Source organism: Montipora foliosa, chromosome 8, assembly GCF_036669935.1.
Source record: "Montipora foliosa isolate CH-2021 chromosome 8, ASM3666993v2, whole genome shotgun sequence".
NCBI lineage: Eukaryota > Metazoa > Cnidaria > Anthozoa > Scleractinia > Acroporidae > Montipora > Montipora foliosa.
Window position 1 is genome coordinate 20,822,872 of NC_090876.1, and position 22,500 is coordinate 20,845,371.

Below are 22,500 nucleotides of genomic sequence, written 5' to 3' on the forward strand. Positions count from 1 at the left end.
AGTGCTGGCTTGTGGTAAAACCAGAGAAGCTGAATGAAGCAAATGATGTCTTTGCGGGAACTCGAATAAACATCACCATGGAAGGGCGCAAACATCTTGGCGCAGCTCTCGGACAGAGGTCGTATCTAGAGGAGTTTGTCGGCAGCAAAGTAAAGGAGTGGATCAGTGAAGTAACTTTACTAGCAGAGTTTGCAACCTCTGAACCGCAAGCTTGCCATGCAGCTTTTACATTCGGGCTAAGGCATAAGTGGACTTACTTCATGAGGACCCTGCCAGATATTGAAGATCTCTTGGAAGCACTCGAGCGTGCTATCTCAGATGTCCTCATACCGTCACTAACAGAACATAACTGCTCTGTGACTGAACGAAAACTGCTAGCACTTCCTGCCCGTATGGGATGCCTGGGAATGACAAACCCATCTGAAAGTGCGGAGTCAGAGTATTCATCATCCATCAGGATGAGCGCTCCACTTGTTGATAAGATAATTTGCGCAATCCCTTGGGACCCCAGATGATGCAGAGGTGCGAAGGCTGATGTATGCTGTTCGAAAAGAAAAAGATGTTATCTGAAGGGGAAGCTAGAGGAGCTGAAGGTCTCTCTCCCAGTAAGGACACAAAGAGCCGTAGACCTGGCATGCGAAAAGGGCGCCTCTACTTGGCTTACTGCAATTCCACTGAAAGACTTGAATTTTGACCTAAGCAAGCGGGAATTTCGTGATGCACTGAGGCTACGCTATGACTGGCCCATTCCCGATAGCCCATCTGTACACGTATGTGGCTGCAGCTTTACCGTGGACCACGCCATGATATGCCAGCGAGGCGGCCTAATCATTCAACGTCATAACGAGATACGTGACCTGGAGGCGGAGCTACTAGATATTGTTTGCTATGACGTAGCAATTGAGCCCACCTTACAACCCCTATCCGGGGAGGAGCTCAACAGGGGAGCAAACAAAGCACCAGATGCCCGTCTCGATGTGCACTGCCGTGGATTCTGGGAGAGACAACGGGCCGCCTTTTTTGATATACGGGTATGTCACCCGAATGCGGACTCGTGTAAAGAGCTTAGCCCCAAACAGATATATAAATTGCACGAAAATGAAAAGAAGCGGAAATATGCATCCAGAATAATAGAAGTCGAGAATGGCACTTTTACGTCCTTGGTTTTTACCACAACAGGAGGTATGTCTCAGGAGTGTCAGCGGTACCATTCCAGACTTGCCGAGCTCATCTCTTCAAAGAAGCAGGAAGACTATGCAACAACAATCGCATGGATTCGAACGAAAGTGTCCTTCGCCATCCTGCGGACTGCCCTAGTTTGTTTGAGGGGAACAAGGTCACGGAGAAGAAAGACAAATATACAGGAGAATGACTTAGAGATAGAGAAGGGACTTGCTGGACTGACATAATAATTTATTTCCGAATGTTTTATGCTTTCGCCTGACTGATTTTTCTCTTTGATACATAAGACTTTTTATGTACAATACGTTTTTAGACCAATATGTTTTAGATCATCATTTTAAATTATTATTATTACTATTATTAGTTAGTTTTTTTTTTATTAGCTTTTTCTTTAGTAATGCTTAATTGTCTTTTTCCAATTTATAAATTATTCACATATCGTAAATAGTTTTCTATCGTGAACATATAATTTAGTTTTCAAAAATTTGTAAATAATTTCGATATATAGTTTAAAATTGTAAATTTTACTAATTGTTTTGATAGTTGAATTAAAGTTTTTGTTATTATTGGAAAAAATATTATTATATTATTATTATTATTATTATTATTATTATTATTATTATTAGTAGTAGTAGTAGTAGTAGTAGTAGTAGTAGTAGTAGTAGTAGTAGTAGTAGTAGTAGTAGTAGTACCATCATCATCATTACTTTTATTATTTCGCCTAAATAATTAACCACTACACTGAAAATCTTTTCTTTCATTGATGGATTATGCTCTTCTAAATCCGCAAGTGTAAGACGTGCAAATCCAAATACGATAGGTTTCCTTGGTATATTAGGTGTTCTGCTGAGTGGCTTTAATTTAAATCATCATATCGAGAATTTATTGGATCTTCCTGGGTTCTGACGGCCAAATTGAATCGTCGTGCATTGTTGGGACAAAACATTCGACAACTTCATTCGACACGAGCGCATTCTTCAAAGTTATTGCGTGAGTAAAATAAAGACCATATGGAAAATCCGTTTTATCCCCCATTCTTTTGGGATTTTAATTCCGTCTCATGGTATACTCAGGATGTGCACGATTTCAGGATTATTTTGACAAAAAATGATATGCAGATGCAGCCCATACACTCAACTCCTTTTCGAGACTAATATTAAAATTATCATGATGATCATTTCAAAAAACTGATAGTCTGACACCCCATTCCCCCTATGCAGGACACTACCAAGCCGCTGAGTTGCTCCCACAATGAAATATAATTTTAATTATATTAACTCCATTCGTCTTAAACGCTGAAGTAGGCCTGAAGTAACACTCATAAAAAATATCCAAAATGAAGTGTTTTAAAACCGAGATACCACTGTTTTATACCGAACGACAAAAATGTCTATCGTCACTATCCTCGGTATCTCGTTAAGATTGTAATGACAACCAGCACCCAGATGGCTTAATAGCTCAACTGGTAGAGCACTGCACCGGTATCGCAGAGGTCAGGGTTAGAATCCCGTTTAACCCTGAATTTTCAGGCTATACTCTCGTTACTGCTCAAGTATCATTGATTAATAACTGCGATGATCAGCATGCTAACTAGATTCTCTCTGCAGTTCAAATATTCTATTCTCGGTAGCTTGTGCTCAGGTCGCCTCTTAACTAAGAAAAAAAAAATCGCCTGAGGAAATAAAATGTTCCTGTCGAAAAGCTGGTTCCGGAAGTAAAATCAGCAAAGTGGTCGTCCCAAAAGAATGCAGTCTTAATTTTTTAATTGATCACAGACGGTTTCGTCATGAAATATGTTGGCAGAAACCTTCTGTAACGTAAAATTAATTTTATTCAACAGATCATTAAGCATAATGATGATGATGATGAGGTTTCTCGCCAGTGTGTTGCCACTGTTCCTTAATACTTTGATGATAGACTTCTTCTGAGCTACTTATGTTGCCATTGTAATTTTTTTAGAACCCAGTGGAACTACTATTGGAAACCCAACTCATGCACCACACACTGGAGGTGAGTTGCTGCTAAAACTGATCCTATGTATCCATATCCTGCAGGAAAATGAGGCGGCGTGATTGGAAAACGTTCCTTGTACAGCAGACGTTGCAACTACGAAAGGGGCCGTTAAAAGATACTCTAACACGAGACCCTTCAGGAACGGGCCACTACTGAAACCATGATGCATAGACTAACTGCAGCATACAAGACAGCATAACCGTGTTGACTAATTAAAATGGAGTATTTCCTTAAATGATACCTAATTCAATTTGTCTACCTTTGTTGTACTGTGCAAAATGGTTTGACAAAATCCAGAATGGAATTTGATCGTATGCGTGAGAGTAGTCCTGAGAAGGACTGTTGGCAATGACTGACTTTTCTACAACCTAGGCGGAAGTGATCTTCAGAGATGACTTCTGCTTAGGTTGTCGTCACGTCAGGCGCTGCCAAAAGTCCTTCCCAGGACAACGTTTAAACAGACAATCGAATTCCTTCACTTTTGTAAATGGCGTAATTTTGAATTTGGCATTTGAATGCAGTTATCCTTTTGCGATGAAAGATATGCACTGCAAAGATATTTTGCCATATACATACATCTTATTGAACAATTTAGTGTGTAGTAGCGTGGGGTAATTTTATGAGTCTCGCTGTATTTTGGTGAGCCCATAGGTCGAGTCAAAATACAAGAGATTCGTAAGAATATCCCACTATGCTACACTTTAAATCGTGCAATAAGAGATTTATTATTCAAACCCAGTCGGAAAAGTGAAGAAACGTAATGCTTAACCAAATAATTTGCTTCCTCGCGTGAGAAACTATCTTACGTGACTATTCAGCGAGGTACCGTCCAGGTTTCGCGCGCTTATATTAGGTTGCTGTGATTGGTCAAAAACAAAAACGTGTCAAACCTCTCAATGGAGTCATCAAGCTTAGCGTCGTGCATTCTATTTCATTACATGTAAGGAAAACAAAGATATTAACAACGATGATCTCGGTTTCCAAAACTTCCAGTCGAGAAAAAAAAGGCTTTGATAAAGAAATGACATAAAAGGTTTTCAAGTTCCTCGGGAAGAATTCCTTCAAGAGAAAAAAATGTTGATACCATTTTTGGAAAGGTACAATTTATATCATTATATAACTGTTTATCGACACTGTTGACTCTTGCCACTTTCATCAACTAAGTAAATTGCCAAACCCTATTGTGTGAAGATAATAATATATAGATTTAATTAGCACACCTTCAGATTGTAGTGCGAGGACGATTACGAGTACGAGTTCTCAGTTCTGAGCACGCGCATTTCGAAAAATGTTCGTTCTTAAACTGTAATGCGCGTGCCCGGTACAGAAAACTCGTACTCGTAGCCGTTCTCTAACTCCAATCTGAAGGTCGCTAATGGCCCCTGCTTCTTCACGGACTCGCACCACCGTTTCAATACATTGAGGTCAGTTTTTCTCTTCAGTTTTTTTTAGTATTTACGTCTCGGTTTTCTTTAATGAACTGAGAAATTCAATTGCCGTGTAGGTTATCGCATGTCTCCAGGAACTCGTGTTCGCCAAAAATTCATCGTTTTCTTCAGTGAAAAATTTAGCATTTTCAGCCAAGACTAATAGGGGTTGTGAAAAACCGGTCAAACTGGTCTTCTTTAGTACAAATATCGTGAGATATTTGTACTCTGCTGACTGCAGTTGAATAAGAAAGCTCCAAATTAAATTTCACTTACTTGTAAAATCTACCCACTACGTAAAGCAGGAGCCCATAAGTAGGAGCCTCCATGTGCACTATATCCTTGAGTCAACCTTTGCCCGTATCTTCCTATTTTTAGAACCAACCCTTCAGCTAGCAGGAGACTGACATATACATTAATTTATATCAATTCGAACAATTTGCGTACTAACATTGTTTTTGCTATTTTGGTCTTCGTGAGACAATGACTTTATTCTGATTGGCTATTTTAAACAGCACGTGCAGTGCCGAACAACTTGTGGCGTTCTAAAAATAGAAAGATACGGGCAAAGGTTGACTCATAGGGCTTGTATGAGGGAGGCCAACTCCTACTGATGGGCCCCTGGTATAAATACATGATTATCCTCAAAAAGGACTTCCTTCTGTTTCAGATAAATCTAGTGGATTGTCCCGCGGCGCCCAAGCAGGAATCAGTCTGGCAGTTTTGATATTCATTGGTTTGTGTGGAGGGGCAATTGCTTGGTATTTCAGACGCAAAAAGGGCAAGCCCCTGTTTGAACTTCAAATGTTTAATAATCCTATTCATTTTTCAAGCAACAAGCAAGAGGTACATACTGATATTGGGGACTACTAGTAGAATGGAAAAGGACACTTTCTTCCACCGAACAGGGCTGTAATTGTACTACTAAGTGTTGTTTTGTTTTGTTTTCTTTACAAATGTTTAAACAGTCAAAACAGTCGATTCCCGATTGTTCAGAACCGTCGATATGAATTTAGTTTAGTGACTTAACCTTGCGAGCAAACTAAGGAACTGGGCGTACATATTTTTCCTTGAAAAACAAAGTTAGCGTTAGGACAGGTAAGCTCAAATGAGAGCCTGTGAGATTACCTAAACTGAATGGAATTAAACTGTGTGCATTCTCTTTGTTTCTACATTTCATTACTTTTACATCGGTGGAGGGCCTGGGTAAAACGATTCCAACAATTCGATTTCGTTAAACAATGTTCAATGATATTGAACATCGAAGGTAGCAAACGGTTTCAACACGTCATCAACATTCCAACTGCAATCGCTGCCGTTGAACTCTTCCCTGAAAGAGCGGTTACGGTGAAGAGGCTAATCGTCAACGTGATTCTGTAGTCTGTGCTCGTCTGAGCTGTTCTTGTGTTTTTGTTTGTGTTTTTTTTTTCCTATCCCGGCATGCTGCGGGCGGGCGTGTTGTTAGTTGTGTTTCATCTTTGTCGGCCATTACCATGTGCTTTCATTGTGAATTGTTTAGGCATTTCCCTTTGTTACAGAAACTTTTCAATTTTTGACGCTAGAGCGTTTTGTTTAGGTTTTTACTGACTTCCATCGCATATGACAATTGTGCTTTCCTGCTGTTCGGTGTACAGATCGTTTGCAACTAATCTCTAGAAACTCAGCTAACAATTATGTAATATATAATTGTTCGTAGACGTACAAAAGGAGCTAAGAACCTCCTTTGCCAAAAGTGAATGATAGTGCTTTGGTGGTCTGCAACGGGATATCGGTCGTTTTGAAGAAATGGGACGAAATTTGCTGGTGTCATTAACAGAAGCTTCGGATAGTAGATGTATATATTCCGACTTATCCATTACAACCACGCCTGAGCCTTTGTCTGGTTTTGTTATGACAATATCATCACGGCGCTTTATATGCTTGATGGCCGTCAAGAGCTGTTTAGGGGGACATTTACGGTTGATGTAATTGAGAGCTATACATCTTAATGTGGCGGCAACCAGTTCCTGAGCAAAGGAGGTTCTTTTACAATCTACCTTCACTAGGATCCTCCCCTTTGTCCAACTGGACACAAGGAGAAGTTAGCCATGCGACCAATACTATCGGCAACTAATACGTATAACTATGCTCTGGCGAAATGGCTGGACAACAAGCTCAAACCGTTGTCACTAAATCAGCAAACAGTCACGGATATTTTCGACCTTGTGAATGAACTACCGCGAGACCTCAACATAACACCTGGTGATTTATTGGTGTCGTATGATTGGTCCTCGTTGTTCACGAATGTGCCTTTGGATGAAACTATTGAGATAATCGCAGACAGAGCTTTTGGAAACAACTTGTTTAATTCCTAGTACGACTTGAACATTTCTAAGCAGGGCCTTATCGATCTTTTGGGTGTGGCCATCAAGGATCAGCTTTTCCAATTCAATGGTTCCTTGTACGAACAGATAGAAGGTGTAGCGATGAGGTCCTCCCTCGGGCCCTTGCCAGCCAACGTATTTATGTCGTCTATTGAACAGAAATTAGACGTTGAGGGTAAACTTACCCCTCATTATCTTCGATATGTTGACGACACACTCACCGTGATGCCTGGTTTATCTACAGCTAGCCCGCCATTAAGTTCACTGTGGAGATCGAAAGGGTGGAATGCTCCCCTTCCTCGGTATTCAACTCCTAAACCGAGAGCCCCGTATCGAAACTAAAGTGTTCGTGATGCCAAGGAATAGTGGCAGTGGTAGTAGTCATGTCGACAATACGTATAAGTTTGGCCTACAGACAACTATGCCCGGTCGCGCATATCGCCTGTCTTTGTCATGGTCTTACTTCACTAAGGAGTGCAAGCCACTAAAGTTTGTGTTTTCTAAACTGAAGTATCCCCAGCACCTTGTGGACTCTACTATTAAAAAGGGTTGCTGACCAGTCTTCTTTGCGGTCTAAAGCTACGACAGAAAACACTACTCGGGTCGTTATACCCTTTAAAGACCAGTGGTCTGATAATATCGTGAATACGCAGTTTAAAGATCTTACTATGAAGCTCCAAACTACTGTCCAGCCAGTTGTTATGAGTCGCAAATTGCCCAGGAGTTCCCGACAGGCGAATCAAAAGTTCAGCTCATTGACGAACAATGCGTTCAAGTGTCGCCAGTGCGATCGATGCTCGTTATGTCGGATACAACAGTGGGCATCTGTTCGTACGCGTCGATGGACCTCGTCAGTGCGTAAACATTATGATAAAAACACTCGGGCACGGTTCCAGATGACCTTTCGCAATTGCTTTAAGGTGTTGAAAAACGTGTTCGACGTGAAAGGCAAGAAGTTGTTGTCTAATCGATCAGACGGACCAGAAAATAAACTCGCGTCGTTCGAATTTCACTTCCTTGAAAAAGCTCAAGAGCAGTCGAATTGAGAGATAATGAAAAACGCCTAATAATTTGCAGAGAAAAGGTTTTGTCGTGCAAGAAAACAAGTGAAAAGTTCATCCATGGGAAACAAACATGTTCGACGATCGATCAGTCGGTGTCATGCTTATTTTAAAATATGTCACGCATCAACCTCAAATCAAACTGTGCGAACAAGAACATGTTCGGGTATTTTATTTTGTTTTTTTTTTTTTTCTTTTAAATGTTAAAGAAAGTTATTCCAAAGTCGCAAGCTTGTAAAGTGGGTAGACAGTTTTAACTTATTTATATTTTAACATATTCGCGTAAATTGCCGTTGTGATAGTTTTTCCTTTGACTGCACATTGCACAGCTTGCTGGTTTATAGTGTTTACAACACAAATCGTGAAGTATGATTTTAGCGCCAGTAAAATAAGAGACATTTTATCGATCAATCGTAGTGTGTGGTGTATTGTTTTATGATAGTGTATGTTCTGCAGAAGCAACTTGAGCTGCTAACGAAATCTTTCTTTGTGTGTATGACCTTTTATAATCGCCGCTTGACATCGAGTTAGGTCATGCAGCCATGGCTGCGAGCCATCGAGCCAAAATGGCGAGCCATGCGAGTCAACATGCGGGGCACACAGTTATTGAAAGATAACCGTTTTAAAATGGGTGCTTAGACTTAATAAATGTTTATCAGTGCTATTTGAAATGGGTGCTTATACTTAAATGCGAAATTCGCCTGGCTCGCATGCTCGCAGATTGTCCAGCCCCCTCGACATCGAAGGTCTTATCGGTCGCAACTGAAGCTCTCGTTTTTAGCTTGACCGCTTTTTTTTTCTTTTTTTTTTTAAATCTTCTTACATTGTATGGTGAGGATTAAAAATATATTTTACAAATGCCTTGTCAAACGAATACGAGTTGCGAGATCAAAGTATAACGAAAACCCTACCCCAGTGGGAAAAGGGAAAGTAGAGAAGGGACAAGGGAACGAGGTTGCAAGAGAGTTTGATTCCCCATGACATGTTTTACACTGAAAACGCTTTGGCGATTTTGTACATGGCATTAATTTTATCTAACTTAACTACTGTATATTCCTGTTAAAATTACAGCTGTTCAAAAATTACAGCATTACTTCCAATATTGTTGCAAACACGTTGACACTTTCATTGTTGTTCCAAATACAAAGTATACAAGGGTTTGACTTAAATTTCTGTTGTTATTGTGTTATTGTTAACTTAGATAAGATGAGTTGCAGTCTGAAATAAAACAAAACTTCAACTACTATTGGGTTCCAAACGTGGCAACCTGGTACAAATCTGGAAACTATGTATTACATTGACTGTCTCGTTGGCTATTAGCAATAGCTCCACTAGTTATATTTTTGAAAAGTGAACTACGGATATCAGATTTCCAGCATTTTCATTGGCTCGCCGGACACAGGCTATCACTTCTTATTATTCAACACATCGTGACAATATGTCCAAATATGGTCATAGCACGCTCAATATTCGTCGTGCGTACTCAACGTATATCCTGCGATATACGTAATTTTGTGTGTCGCGGAGAAAAATGGTAGTTTTTCCAGCTTTTTTTTTCCGAACAAACGTAGAAAATTGTGCTTTGTCGTCAATGTGTTGAATATTAAAACAATTATCCTGCTCAATCTTGCGGAATATCGCATGATTTTAGCCAACGCGGCCTACGCCAAACGCTCGCAACATTTCAGCGCAACATCTTGCAACATGGTTGAACACAGCATGTTGCGTACGTTTGGCCACACTGTTGCGATATGTTGCGATATTTTGCAACATGTTGCATGTTGCAAACATTTTGGATGCTGTACTCGTTTGACCATGCTCACGCAACATTGTTGCACTAGTAGGGCATGCGCGATAGGTCCACTTGTAGCGTTCCAGGGGCCTGGGGAGCATAAACATCGACATGTTGCGTTGAAAATGTTGAAAATGTTGCGTGCGTTTGGCCAACCCGTTCAACACATGCCGCAACATCATGCAACAATGTTGCAAGATGTTGCGTTGAAATGTTGCGAGCGTTTGGCCAGGCCTTTAAATATAACTGCTCTACCTCATATGGTCAAGAAACGCAACGGAATTGACCGTGGCAGAAATCGATGCTTTAGTCGACAATGTTGTTGATCCTGCAGTATTCAATAAAACAACCATTCTACTCGGGCTTGCTGGCAATAGAATGATTATAACCAACTCGGCGCCACGCGCTTCGTTGGTTATCTATCACTTTATATCCAGCGTGCCCTCGTAGATTAATTGTTAAATATTCTTCAGCACAACCTATTTAAAGGTTACTGTTCTAAATGCTGATAGCTTTGTCCTGTGTAATATAATTATGTTCGTCCATTATAATTGCTTCATAATATGATTTTTATGGCTGTCTCTGAAGATTGGTTGCAAAACGAGTTATCTACATGGGAGCAGATAAGTTAGTTAAATGAAATTAATGTATGTAATATAACTATTTTGGGACAGACAGTCTTTAAAAAGCAACCACAAAGTTAATTTTTTTCAAGGCCCGCAGCACAAATGGGCTTACTTTCTTAAGCCCGGGAGATTTCTGATGAACGAAGGACTTCACCAGGGATCTTTCTTTCAGACACATTGAGGATTTCAAGTGCAGGTGAAGTCGGATGTTGACGTAGAACTCTCGTAGATGGTGCTGTTTCTGCAGGACGCCCTCTAAACAGAAATGGACAACGGTATAGCATTTCTTTCATCTTCTCTCGGAATCTCTGGCTAAACAATGCATATACAAACGGATTGACAGCTGAATTAAACATCATCACAGTGTGAGCAATGAAAACTTCATCACTGATTGATTTCTCCACAATGAAGTGCAATACTGTGTCTGTGATCCAACAGGTTTCAAACATGGCGCTGACGACCAAAACCATTAAGGTGACCCTCTTCCTTACTTTTATTACACCCTATGAAAATAGGAATGTTTAAGAATTGCGCAGAATCAAGTGAAACTGTAATATATCAGTTCCAAAGCCCATCGAGTACACGCTACTTTGAGAGTGTCTTGTTATTGTTGGTTTGTTGGCCTTAAGTATACAGTCTGAAGTGTAAATTTTACATTTCCATCTTGTATGACAATAGAAATCAGTAAAATGCAAGAGAGTAAAGGATTGATCCCCATATAAAAGAGCTATTCACTTAAACCATTGCCATTGACACAAAACAGTGGGATCACCCTTAGAAGGGTGTATGATCTTTCGAACTATTCGACCTCCTTAATAAATCAGTATGTCATTAATGTGGATTACTATTTTGTTGGTAATGATGGATAAATTATTATCGAAACAGGATATGATTTCTTTTTCCTTCTAAGGACAAAGTTAATATGATTTGTTTAAACATAATAGGAAATTCAATGCAATATTTTATCACTTCTATGCCATCTACCGTGACAAACGGCTTGAGAGTAGGTGTGTGTCACATCAAAAGAGAGTTTATGACGAAGTTGATTCAGCAAATGCACAAACAAATTCGAAGTAAACGACGGCGTGGTGTAATATCAACAAAGTTCATTGAAAACAACTACAAACAGCCAAGATGGCTGATCGTTTAAGCCCTTGAAAGGATTTTTGTTTGTGGGGGAGGGCGGGGGGGGGGGGGGGGGGAAGCTGTCATTCTAAAGAAAGCCGCAGCCGCTAACGCAAACAGTTGGCAAGAAAGTGAAACCCGAGAATGTAAATAAATAAATAAATAAATAAAAATATGATTAATAGGGGTTAAAATTAAGGGTGGTAAGCCATAAACTCTTGAAAAACTATTAAGGAACATAACGGCAACCATACCAAATTTCAGGAGTGCATGTAATACTGAATGATATCTAAACGAATGCGAGTTTCTCATCAGGGGTTCCAAGCACCGGAAGATGGGAAGATGGCAGAGTGTATTGCTGCGAATATCGTAACCCGTTTTCGTTTTCCAGAAACTAGGAAGACCAATCAAAGTCTTTACAAGAGATATCGCTTTGATGATCCACACGATGTTTTTGAAATTCATCTTTAATCAAGACATGTTTCGGATGAAACATCATCCATCGTCAGTTGTACAATGAGAAATAAACTAAAGTTGAGCAATAAATAGTGTAGCAAAGTGAGATATAAGATGAATAATTAAGAATGAAGGCGAGAACAGAACAACCACGAAACAAAACAGAAAAAACCAGACTATTTAAGCTAAGAAAAGAAACTAATTAGTATGAAAGGGATAAATTAAGATGTTTGACTTGGGAGTTTAAAGATGGCTGCTCCCAAACGATATGTATGCCTTCTTTAATTTTCAATTGGAAACTTGTGGAAGCAGAGTCGAGGATTTTAAAACAGTCTTCTGAACACCGGGAACGACAATTTTCAAAAGCTCTCAAGTGCTTAAAGATGTGGGAATGTTTGTCGAAGGCGAGATGTTCACGGATGCGAGTGGCGAAGTATCTATTGGTTTCGCCAATATAACAGGCATTACAGCCTGCACATGAAAACTTTTAATTACTCGCGATCGTAAACCCGTAGGGATATGATCCTTCGCCCCAAACCAACTCCTGATTTTAAACGGCGTGAACACCAACTTAATTTCCAGGTCGCTGAAAAATGTGTTGACTAATTTCTTAATTCTGCGTTGTGTTATGATGGAAAAGGGACCGATGTACGGTAATTTAAAATACAAACAATTGTCCTTCCGAGCAACACTCTGAGAGGAATCGGAGGTAAAGTAATTGTTGAGAAACTTTCTAACAACATTCTCGATAACGCTAGAAGGAAACAAATTCTTCCTTAATGTTTTGGTAAGGTTGCTTATATCCAAGTGAAAACCAGTCCAAGTATTATTAATTTTAAATACTCGGTCAACCAGAGTGCGTACTAGTCCTAATTTGTAACTAAAAGGTACAAAGCTGTAATAATTAGTGAGAAGACCTGTGTAGGTCTTCTTGTGGAAAACCGAGGTAATAATGCCCTGATTACTATGGTTATCTAAAAGCACATCTAAGAAGAGGAGCTTGTGGTTTTCTTCCTTCTCCATAGTAAACTTGATGTTAGGATGCTGGCTGTTGATATAACTAAAGAAAGATAAAGCATCCTGCTCGGTATTAAACAAACAAAAGGTGTCGTCGACATATCCTACGGTAAAACTCGATACCTGAATTGTAATTTTCTAACCAGCGTTTCTCATGGTGACCCATAAAGAGATTAGCTAATACAGGAGCAAGCGGGGAGCCCATGGCTACCCCATCAATTTGATCGTAAAAATTACCCAAAAATGTAAAATGGGTTTGGGCAGTGGCAAAGAAAAATAACTTAGTAAGATTTTCCCGTCCTAATTTAATATCTGGATTGCACTTCATAATGTAGTCTACCGCTAAGTCGATGGATTCGATGAGGGAAATGTTGGTGAAAAGACTCTCGACATCGAAAGAAACCATGAACTTATTTAGGGTATGGAGTCTAGTGACTTCGCTAACAAAAGTAAAAGTGTCGTGAGCACAGTAGTCATTAGGGATGTGAGGGTTTAACAATGTACATAAATACTTAGCTAGGATGTAATTATAGGTTCCAATCGAAGAAACAATGGGCTAGTGAAGTCACTAGACTCCATACCCTAAATAAGTTCATGGTTTCTTTCGATGTCGAAAGTCTTTTCACCAACATTCCCCTCATCGAATCCATCGACTTAGCGGTAGACTACATTATGAAGTTAGTTTTCTTTGCCACTGCCCAAACCCGTTTTTCATTTTTGGGTAATTTTTACAATCAAATTGACGGTGTAGCCATGGGCTCCCCGCTTGCTCCTGTATTAGTTTATCTCTTTATGGGTCACCATGAGAAACGCTGGTTAGAAAATTACAATTCAGGTATCGAGTTTTACCGTAGGATATGTCGACGACACCTTTTGTTTGTTTAATACCGAGCAGGATGCTTTATCTTTCTTTAGTTATATCAACAGCCAGCATCCTAACACCAAGTTTACTATGGAGAAGGAAGAAAACCACAAGCTCCGCTTTTAGATAACCATAGTAATCAGGGCATTACAGACCACTTTCATAAATGGCGACCGATTTGATATTCTATTGTTTTAATGTTAATTGGACCTACTGGCCTCATTTTGGTTAACATATTCTTTTGAATTTTGCGCATTGCAGCGAGGCTAGAAAGGCTTATCAGCATTAGAACAAAAGAATATTTTATCGGGCCGCCATTATGAAAATGGTCTATTGCCTCGGTTTTCCACAAGACGACCTACACAGCTCTTCTCACTAATTATTACAGCTTTGTACCTCTTAGTCACAAATTAGGACTAGTACGCACTCTGGTTGACCGAGTATTTAAAATTAATATTACTTGGACTGGTTTTCACTTGGACATAAGCAACCTTACCAAAACATTAAGGAAGAATTTGTTTCCTTCTAGTGTTATCGAGAATGTTGTTAGAAAGTTTCTCAACAATTACTTTACCTCCGATTCCTCTCAGAGTGTTGCTCGGAAGGACAATTGTTTGTATTTTAAATTACCGTACATCGGTCCCTTTTCCATCATAACACAACGCAGAATTAAGAAATTAGTCAACACATTTTTCAGCGACCTGGAAATTAAGTTGGTGTTCACGCCGTTTAAAATCAGGAGTTGGTTTGGGGCGAAGGATCCTATCCCTGCGGGTTTACGATCGCGAGTAATTAAAAGTTTTCATGTGCAGGCTGTAATGCCTGTTATATTGGTGAAACCAATAGACACTTCGCCACTCGCATCCGTGAGCATCTCGCCTCCGACAAACATTCCGACATCTTTAAGCACTTGAGAGGTTTTGAAAATTGTCGCTCCCGGTGTTCAGAAGACTGTTTAAAATCCTCGACTCTGCTTCCACACGTTTCCAATTGAAAATTAATTAAACCATGCATATCCTTTGGGAGCAGCCATCTTTAAACTCCCAAGTCAAACATCTTAATTTATCCCTTTCATACTAATTAGTTTCTTTTCTTATCTTAAATAGTCTGGTTTTTTCTGTTTTGTTTCCTGGTTGTTCTGTACTCGCCTTCATTCTTAATTATTCATCTTATATCTCACTTTGTTACACTATTTATTGCTCAACGTTAGTTCATTTCTCATTGTACAACTGACGATGGATGATGTTTCATCCGAAACATGTCTTGATTAAAGATGAATTTCAAAAACATCGTATGGATCATCAAAGCGATATCTTACTTCGTGCTGCTACGAAGTTTCGGTATTACAAGAAAGTATTTGCTATGTCAACATCTAACAAAAAACAATAAATAAATAGACAAGTTTGATCCGGGTGGCGCAATTGTGTGTAGATTTGGCAAATACGGGTGCCAACACTTTAAACTACTGGCTGAGTAAATAGGGATTTTAGGCAGCGTTTAAATGAACGCTGTTTGACATCAACACGGTTTCATTACTTCGAAACCGCGTCAAAATCGATGCGGTTTGGAAGTGTTTACACGGAATCGTTTTTGCCAGAAAATCAAACTTAGTCTTGATGGTATAAGCGAGCAGTCCACCACATGCGAACAGTGCAAATCTCACTCCAAAATACTAACCGTATTCAAATCGATGTGGTTTCGCTGTTTACGAGACAGATGAAACCGTATCGTTTTGAAAACGCTCAACTTTTGGCAGCATTTTCAAATCGACCCTGTTTCGCCAACGGTCTCGATCGGTGACGTGTAAACAGAAGACGTAACCGCATCGAAAACAATGCGGTTACAAATGAAACCGCGTTCATGTAAAGGCTGCCTAAGATCTACTACAGCGACGTCCACGAAATCGTCACCTCAAAATAGAAATTTGCTCTGTTGAAGTCCCTCACGATCGTTCCATATCGTTCTAGTCACGAAGTATCCCAAAAAAAAGTTGTTCGTTCGTGTTCAGGGTAAAAATAGAGAATGAATGGTTCAAAATCTAAAATTTGGTTTAGGTGGCTCTTTGCAAATGGGTTAAAATCCCTTACATCAAAAAATATACGTTGCTCCATTTAGCAAAACCCTCGCGCACTAACTTCCAGGCGGGCTTCATCTGATGAGTTGGTTCTGCTTCTTAGAATTTCTCCGGTTAGGGTCTGCAGATCTGGTTCGATCTCGAAATCATGGCATACATCCTGGAGCAGCGATTCGAACAAATTTCGCACTTCGTCATGCCTCCTATAGACAAACCCACCTTTCATACACGACACTGCACAATCGACGTCAAATCTCTTGCCACATGGACATACAGACGGGAGGTACTTCGGTGTCCAATGGTACCTTAAACTAAGTAAATCGTAGAATTCCCTCTTGTTTAGATTGTAGTTTTCTGACTTCAGTGGTAGTGTATTTTGCCAACTACAGGCGCCTTTCAGCATGGCTATGCCACTTGCCCTCAGTTGTTCAGGGCTCATCTTCGCACAAATTTGCTCTAGGATGGCTTCTTTGTGTTCCTCCCTTGCCTTTACCATGTCTCTTTTTGAGTGCTTGAGTAGTTCGCTGTCCACTTGTCCTGTGCTATCTTGATTGTTGATATGCTCTATCAGCTGTTCTGTGGCCACTCTGGATCTGGAAAACTCGGAGTCCGCTGTAGCAGAGAAGATGGGATAGCTAAGCCGCCTTTCTTTTCAGGTAACGAGATCAGGATGAGTCGTTCGTCAGCAGAGCATATATGGCTATCTGTTATTGCTGGGATAAACACTTGATTCACAAATGCGTCCAGTTGTACGAGGTGTTGCTTGATGTTGAGCAATGTTCTAATATAGTAGGTCAGTTTGTGTTTGAACCCGCTTACAAACTGACCTACTATATGAGAACATTGCTTTGCTTTCTTTGACAGTACTTTCATCTCTTCGCACTGCGAGCTGACTAACTCCTCAGCGTATTTGCCACTGCCACTCTTGCTCCCATAAAACCACCAAGACATTTTCTTCCTTCTGTTGTTATGTTAATGTTGGTTTCCTCAAATACCTCTCGTGCACATTCTTCGGTGTGTGGCTTAACAACTAGCCATGACTTTGCAGCGTTTGGATTATATCCTAGCTTGGGACCGTAGAGCACTATGTTGTCCCACCAGCGTCGCAGAGTAATCAGGTCTCCAGCACCCCCCAAACCATCTGCAAAGGCTACATACTTCATTGATATATCGGTTTCGGTTGCAGGAGGTTTTATCAATTCTAAAAGGGGAGTTATGCCTATTGCATAAACTGGCATTGCAAGGGGATCACCCTGTGTAGTCCCTTCTGATGATGAGTCAAGGGAAGGTGTATCCAGCAAGGACCCTTTATGGAATTATCTGTGGTATTTGAAGACATTTATGTGAAACTGGGGAAAGCGAACTAATGTTCTTGTGTTTGATTTGTTTTCTTTTTATGCCTGAATGTTGATTCCCAATAAAAAAACAGATGAAAACCACGCGTGCTTTGGATATGTGATCCAAACCACGTGTGATTTTCATCTGGGTTTTCATTGGATATCAAAACACAGTCTTAAAATTCATGTCATACCTGTTGATTTGTAACTTCATTGTCTCCGCGGGGCTTGAACCACAAAGTGTACACAACACTAGAATACAACCCAACCATCAATATGAGAAAAATGCAGATGAGCGTCAGCCAAATTGAGTGATATACCAGTTTCAGCTTTTGATTTGTCCAATAAAGGTCGCAGGACCTCACAGCTAACTCTTTTCGAAAACCTTGGAGAATCAACCCAGACATCACGAAAATCAGTGCGAAAATCCAAGTAAATGGAACAATTACCTGTAAATAGAAAAATGTGAAGGTCTTGGCATCTACGTGACCGAGCATTCCACGTGGAAAATTTCAACACCAGAGCATAACCGTACTTATACATTTGTTTTTAGTTGGCAGCATTGTTAGAGAAGCCGGGTTCGAGATTTTACTGAATGGATTCTGGAAATGAAATTTGCAGGTGATATTTTTAGTTCGTTTAACGGCCAAGGCTGGAATCTTTGCTTAACGTAACTTTATAGCAGAATGGAAGCTTTATTAGTTTTCCAAAAAAGATATCAAGAACAAAGTATGGATTGAATTATTGAAGAGACATACCTTCAAAAGACAGGTAGTGATTTTCCCTTTGTCTCCAAGTGGATGAACTACGGTATAGTAGCGTTCCTTAGCGATGATAATCATTGTAAAAGCGCCAGCAGAAGCTCCGGTCCACGCCATCCTACTCAAGAACAGGCAGATTGCATTACCAGGCATCTCATCTGCAAATCTAATCTTGAGGCTCACAAGGAATTGTGGCAGAAGAAAACACGGATAAACGATGTCTGCTACTGCCAGGTTCACAAGTAGATAATTAAAGGGAGTCCTGTAACATAAAGTGGCTTTGATTGGCATCAGAGTTTCAAATAGTGTTATCGTTTATTTTAATCGAGAGAAATACAATTTGTTTAGAGGAAAACAAGGTATAACCGATGTGGTTCAAATGGGTTTTTTTTTTGGCAGTGTTGACGAACGGCCACAGAATCGGAAACGGCTTGCCCTTTCCATTACTTATCCTCATCGGGTCTATGAGGACTCTTGAGGCCGGTGGTTTCCATAATCAGATCCTTTCCATAGGAAGGATTAATTAATACCTTGTCGTTTGATAAGTCTTGAAGCCAATCCTTTTTAACATGGAAGTGGGTCACCTCATCAATTTTGCTTGCAGAGAGATTGTATTTGGCAGGTTTGAAGATGGTGCAATGTATTGAAAGAAATCACTAAATTCCCTATCACGATAATAATCTAGTATCTTTCTGCCGCAATGATGCAAAAACTATAATGCACAGTTCTCATGTTTTAGTCTAACTTTATGAGGATGCGTTTCTCACCGACACTATTGTTGTTTTGTAGCAGTGGTACTTAAGGTAACTCCAGCAGTGCCAAGAAAGGAAAGGAAAGGAAAGGACCTAATGGGTTAACATAGCAAAAGCAGATCTCGGGATGTAAAAGCAACCGACATTTTGTCAGAAAATCATAATGATTGCTTATTTCTCAAAAACCCACTCTGTGACCGCCATATTTGTTGCTTGAAAGTACTTAGCAGGTTTAATTAAAACTGCCTGCAATGTTGATAAAAGTTTTCTAGAGCGGATTCAGAGCTATCCATTTCACAACTGGAAACGTTAAGGTAGTTCTGAATCGGCTTTTAAGTTTTTTTTATTTATTTTATTTTTTCGTTATTTCGTTATTTCGCAAGGAGTTTTACCGTAGCCTGCTAATTACGTTCCAGTAGTAAAAAATGAGCCCCACCAAGATTGTTTTTTGGAATATCAGTGTTTAAACACAAAATATAAGGTGTTGCTAGAAGGCTTTACTGTTGCTATGGTGACCTATTACGACACAATAATCATAGTGCATCTTGTTAACCAACAACAACAACAACAACAACAACACGCACTTTATTTTAAAAGCCAATACAGAGACTATAGTAACCCGCAATTAGGATAGCTATTCTAGGAGAGCTACTTAATCTTAGACTTGATGTTTAAGGGCTTCACAAAGTACAAACGAACAGAAAATGTATGTGCAACAACAGGAAATGTATATACAACAACATTAAAGAAAATAGATATAACAATATAAAAGAAAAAAGAAAAGAATAACCGGTAAGACTTAGGGAAAATACATGTGCCATTTCAACATTCATCTCCTCAGTTCCAAGAATCTGTAGAAGCAAATCATGTAATTTTCGTTTGAAGGATGCTTTCCTAAGCTCATGAAGTTCAGAAGGGATGCCATTCCATAGTTTAGCACGTATTCTAGAGAATATATATACAATACTTTATTTCAAAATAACATACAAATACACAGTTATTGAGAAAAAGAAAACCCAGAGTTAGCCCTATATCAAGGGTCTCCTAAAAAAAGAGGTCATTTGAAGTCACTATAAAAAACTAGTTAATAGAAATATGAAAAAATCAGATAAGAAACAGATAATTATCATAAATAAATATAAAATGGCCGTTCAATAAATATTCATATGATTCTGAATACATTAATAGGAAGATCGTTCCAAGGTTTGATAATTCTGACAAAGAAAGAATTTTTATAACAATTCAATTTTGCGAGTTTGGTTTGTAACTTATGGATGGTTTGATCTGGACTTAGTGTTCCTGCACAATTCAAAATAGTCATTGAATTTTAATCCATTCTGATTGAATACGATCTTATAGCATTCCACCAGGGAAAGAAAATCCCTCCTTTTTACCAAAGAGTTCCATTTAAGAATTTTACACCTCTCCTCGTACGCCATCTCTTGTCTTCTTTGGTCTTAGGCGATTCGCGAGGCTCTTCTTTGTACCTTCTCGATTTCATGGATGCCTTTGACTAAGTGTGGTGACCACACCGGGCAGGCGTATTCCAAGATTGGACGAACCAAAGTTTTGTACAAAATTGAGAAAATATCTTTATTTTTGCCGCCTACTGTGCGCTTAAGTAAGCCAAGTACCCTGTTTGCTTTATGGACTATTTGTTCAACATGTTTTGACCATTTCAGGTCACTCGCCATAATAACTCCAAGATCTTTATAATTAGATACATTTCGTAACACGGTACCCGATATATGAATGATAGAATGAAAATTGCTGCTGATTTGTTCTCGACATCTTTATATAGAGGTTCCCAGCTTGTGAGAATCGTGTGGGGTAGGGGGGAATCTTTTCGGAGCGAATAAATAGATTGGAAATATTGGGTGACAGACAACCAATTTAAAATGAAGCAATTTTACTGGTAGATTCGGGAACTAAAAAAAAGAGGGACAGTGTGAGATTTTTAGTCTGAAAAAAAAAAACGCATTGAGCGAAGAACCCGCTTTTGTAAAATGGCAATTTTGTTTAGGTAAGTATTTGGGGCTTGACCCCAAGCAACGAGACCATAAGATATATAGGGTTTGATAAGCGAGCGGTAACTATTTAAGATTGTGGTAAACGGCACCAGATCCCTAAGCCTAGAAATAATGCCAATTCCTTAATTTACTTATTTTTGTCGAAATATAATCAATGTGGTGCTTCCAAAAGAGAGAACCATCAATTAGAACTTCAAGGTACTTCAAAAATGTTTAACGTTCGAAAGATACTAATTGTTTATAATTATTATCAAATATTTTAAGGTTGACTTCGTGGCCTAGTTCGCGTTGGTAAGGATGGAAAATAACAAAGTTAGATTTAGCCGTATTAAGAGATAATTTGTTTGAATTTAGCCACTCATGTAATTTAAACAATTCCTCATTAACAATGATCTCGAGATTGTTTAGGTCTTTTTCTGCAAGTAACAAATTTGTGTCATCGGCAAATAAATAGAACTCACGTTTATTATGTTAGAGGGAGCTCTTGGCACGCAACAATTGCAACCAAACATCCTTTTATTTTTGTCTACGTAGGATCAACCAACCTATCTTATTCGGTCCAGTCCTTTCCGTACAGTGCTATATGCTACAATTAGCTTTTCATTTTTATAGCTTAAGAAAAGAAGAAGTCCAAGTACAGAGCCTTGGGGGACACCGTAGATTATTCTTTCTTCACTAGAAACAGAAGAAACAATTTGCGTTGATTGTGTTCTCCCTGACAAACATGATGAGAACTGACCAGTTATTGATTATTCCTCTAATTCCATAATGGTGCAACTTGTGTAATAATATAGGGTGATCCACCGTGTCAAAGGCCTTTCAGTTTAGGTCAATAAAATTGCCACAGGAATATAATCCTTTATCCATATTATTTTGAATTTTGTTTAGAATATCTAAAATTGCATATTGAGTAGGATAATTCTTTCTGAAGCCATATTGCGAATTTAAAAATATGTCAATCATGTCCATAAAGTATCAACGACGTTTATACATAAACATTTTTAACGATATAGGGCGACAATTGCCTGGATCAGTTTCGTCATCTGCATTGTAAATCAGAGTTATTTTAGCACGTTTCAACTGACGTGCATAGATACCTCACAAAACAGACATTAATTAGACCAGCTGACGCGTGAGATATGATTTGACGCACACATTTTAGAAGATGGGCTGGACAAGAGTAACGGCCACACGCTTTATTTGATTGGGCATTTAGAATTTCCATTTCGATTTCAAAAGGGGTGACAGTGTTAAAGAAAAAAAAAATAGGGAAATTTGAATTCCCTAGGTAAATCTTTAAAATCTCTAGTGGATGATGACATGTTATTTGCAAGCTTAGGTCCCACATGTACAGATGCGAAGTGATGGTTCTTTATATTTGCAATTACAGGCAAACTTTGTGTTGCACCCGAACTATTAGGACCTATTTTTGCTGGTGATGACATCTTTGTCTTCCTCGTCTGGTTAATGAGAGTATTAATACCGTCCCATTTCAAGTTGCTATCAAGATTAAGATTACTTTGAGTGTTTAAGTAATATTGGAACGGTAAATGCATCTGTCAGTTAAGACTATCTTTAAATTTTATCAATTCGAATAACTACTTAGCTATTTCGGCCTCCAT

General features: G+C 39.2%; 2 protein-coding genes and 1 pseudogene across 2 annotated transcripts in view; 1 reads left to right on the plus strand and 2 right to left on the minus strand.

Annotated features, from left to right (window-relative positions):
- Positions 1-5,782, plus strand: part of LOC137968360 (uncharacterized) — a 123,158-nt gene extending 117,376 nt beyond the window's left edge. Inside the window, exons 54-55 of the mRNA XM_068814953.1 lie at positions 3,142-3,192; positions 5,293-5,782. Of these exons, the coding sequence (XP_068671054.1) occupies positions 3,142-3,192; positions 5,293-5,495 (254 nt within the window). The 3' untranslated portion in view covers positions 5,496-5,782. The remainder of the gene's footprint in view (positions 1-3,141; positions 3,193-5,292) is intronic.
- Positions 5,783-10,517: 4,735 nt separating this feature from the next.
- Positions 10,518-18,202, minus strand: LOC138012672 (pyroglutamylated RF-amide peptide receptor-like). Its single transcript, XM_068859509.1, has 3 exons — positions 18,094-18,202; positions 17,530-17,784; positions 10,518-10,967 (listed from the first exon to the last, which is right to left on the minus strand). Exons 1-3 carry the CDS (start codon positions 18,175-18,177, stop codon positions 10,581-10,583), a joined length of 726 nt encoding a protein of 241 aa, XP_068715610.1. The 5' UTR covers positions 18,178-18,202; the 3' UTR covers positions 10,518-10,580.
- Positions 18,203-20,010: 1,808 nt separating this feature from the next.
- The window catches only part of LOC137968361 (uncharacterized), a 3,534-nt pseudogene continuing 1,044 nt past the window's right edge, over positions 20,011-22,500 (minus strand).

Excerpts from the sequence above, each read along its gene's own strand:
- LOC138012672 (XM_068859509.1), bottom strand. The coding sequence starts at position 18,177 with ATGATTATCATCGCTAAGGAACGCTACTATACCGTAGTTCATCCACTT. Across the intron at positions 17,785-18,093 it reads TCACTACCTGTCTTTTGAAG|GTAATTGTTCCATTTACTTG; the intron begins GTATGTCTCTTC and ends TTCTATTTACAG. Across the intron at positions 10,968-17,529 it reads ATGAAGTTACAAATCAACAG|GGTGTAATAAAAGTAAGGAA; the intron begins GTATGACATGAA and ends CTATTTTCATAG.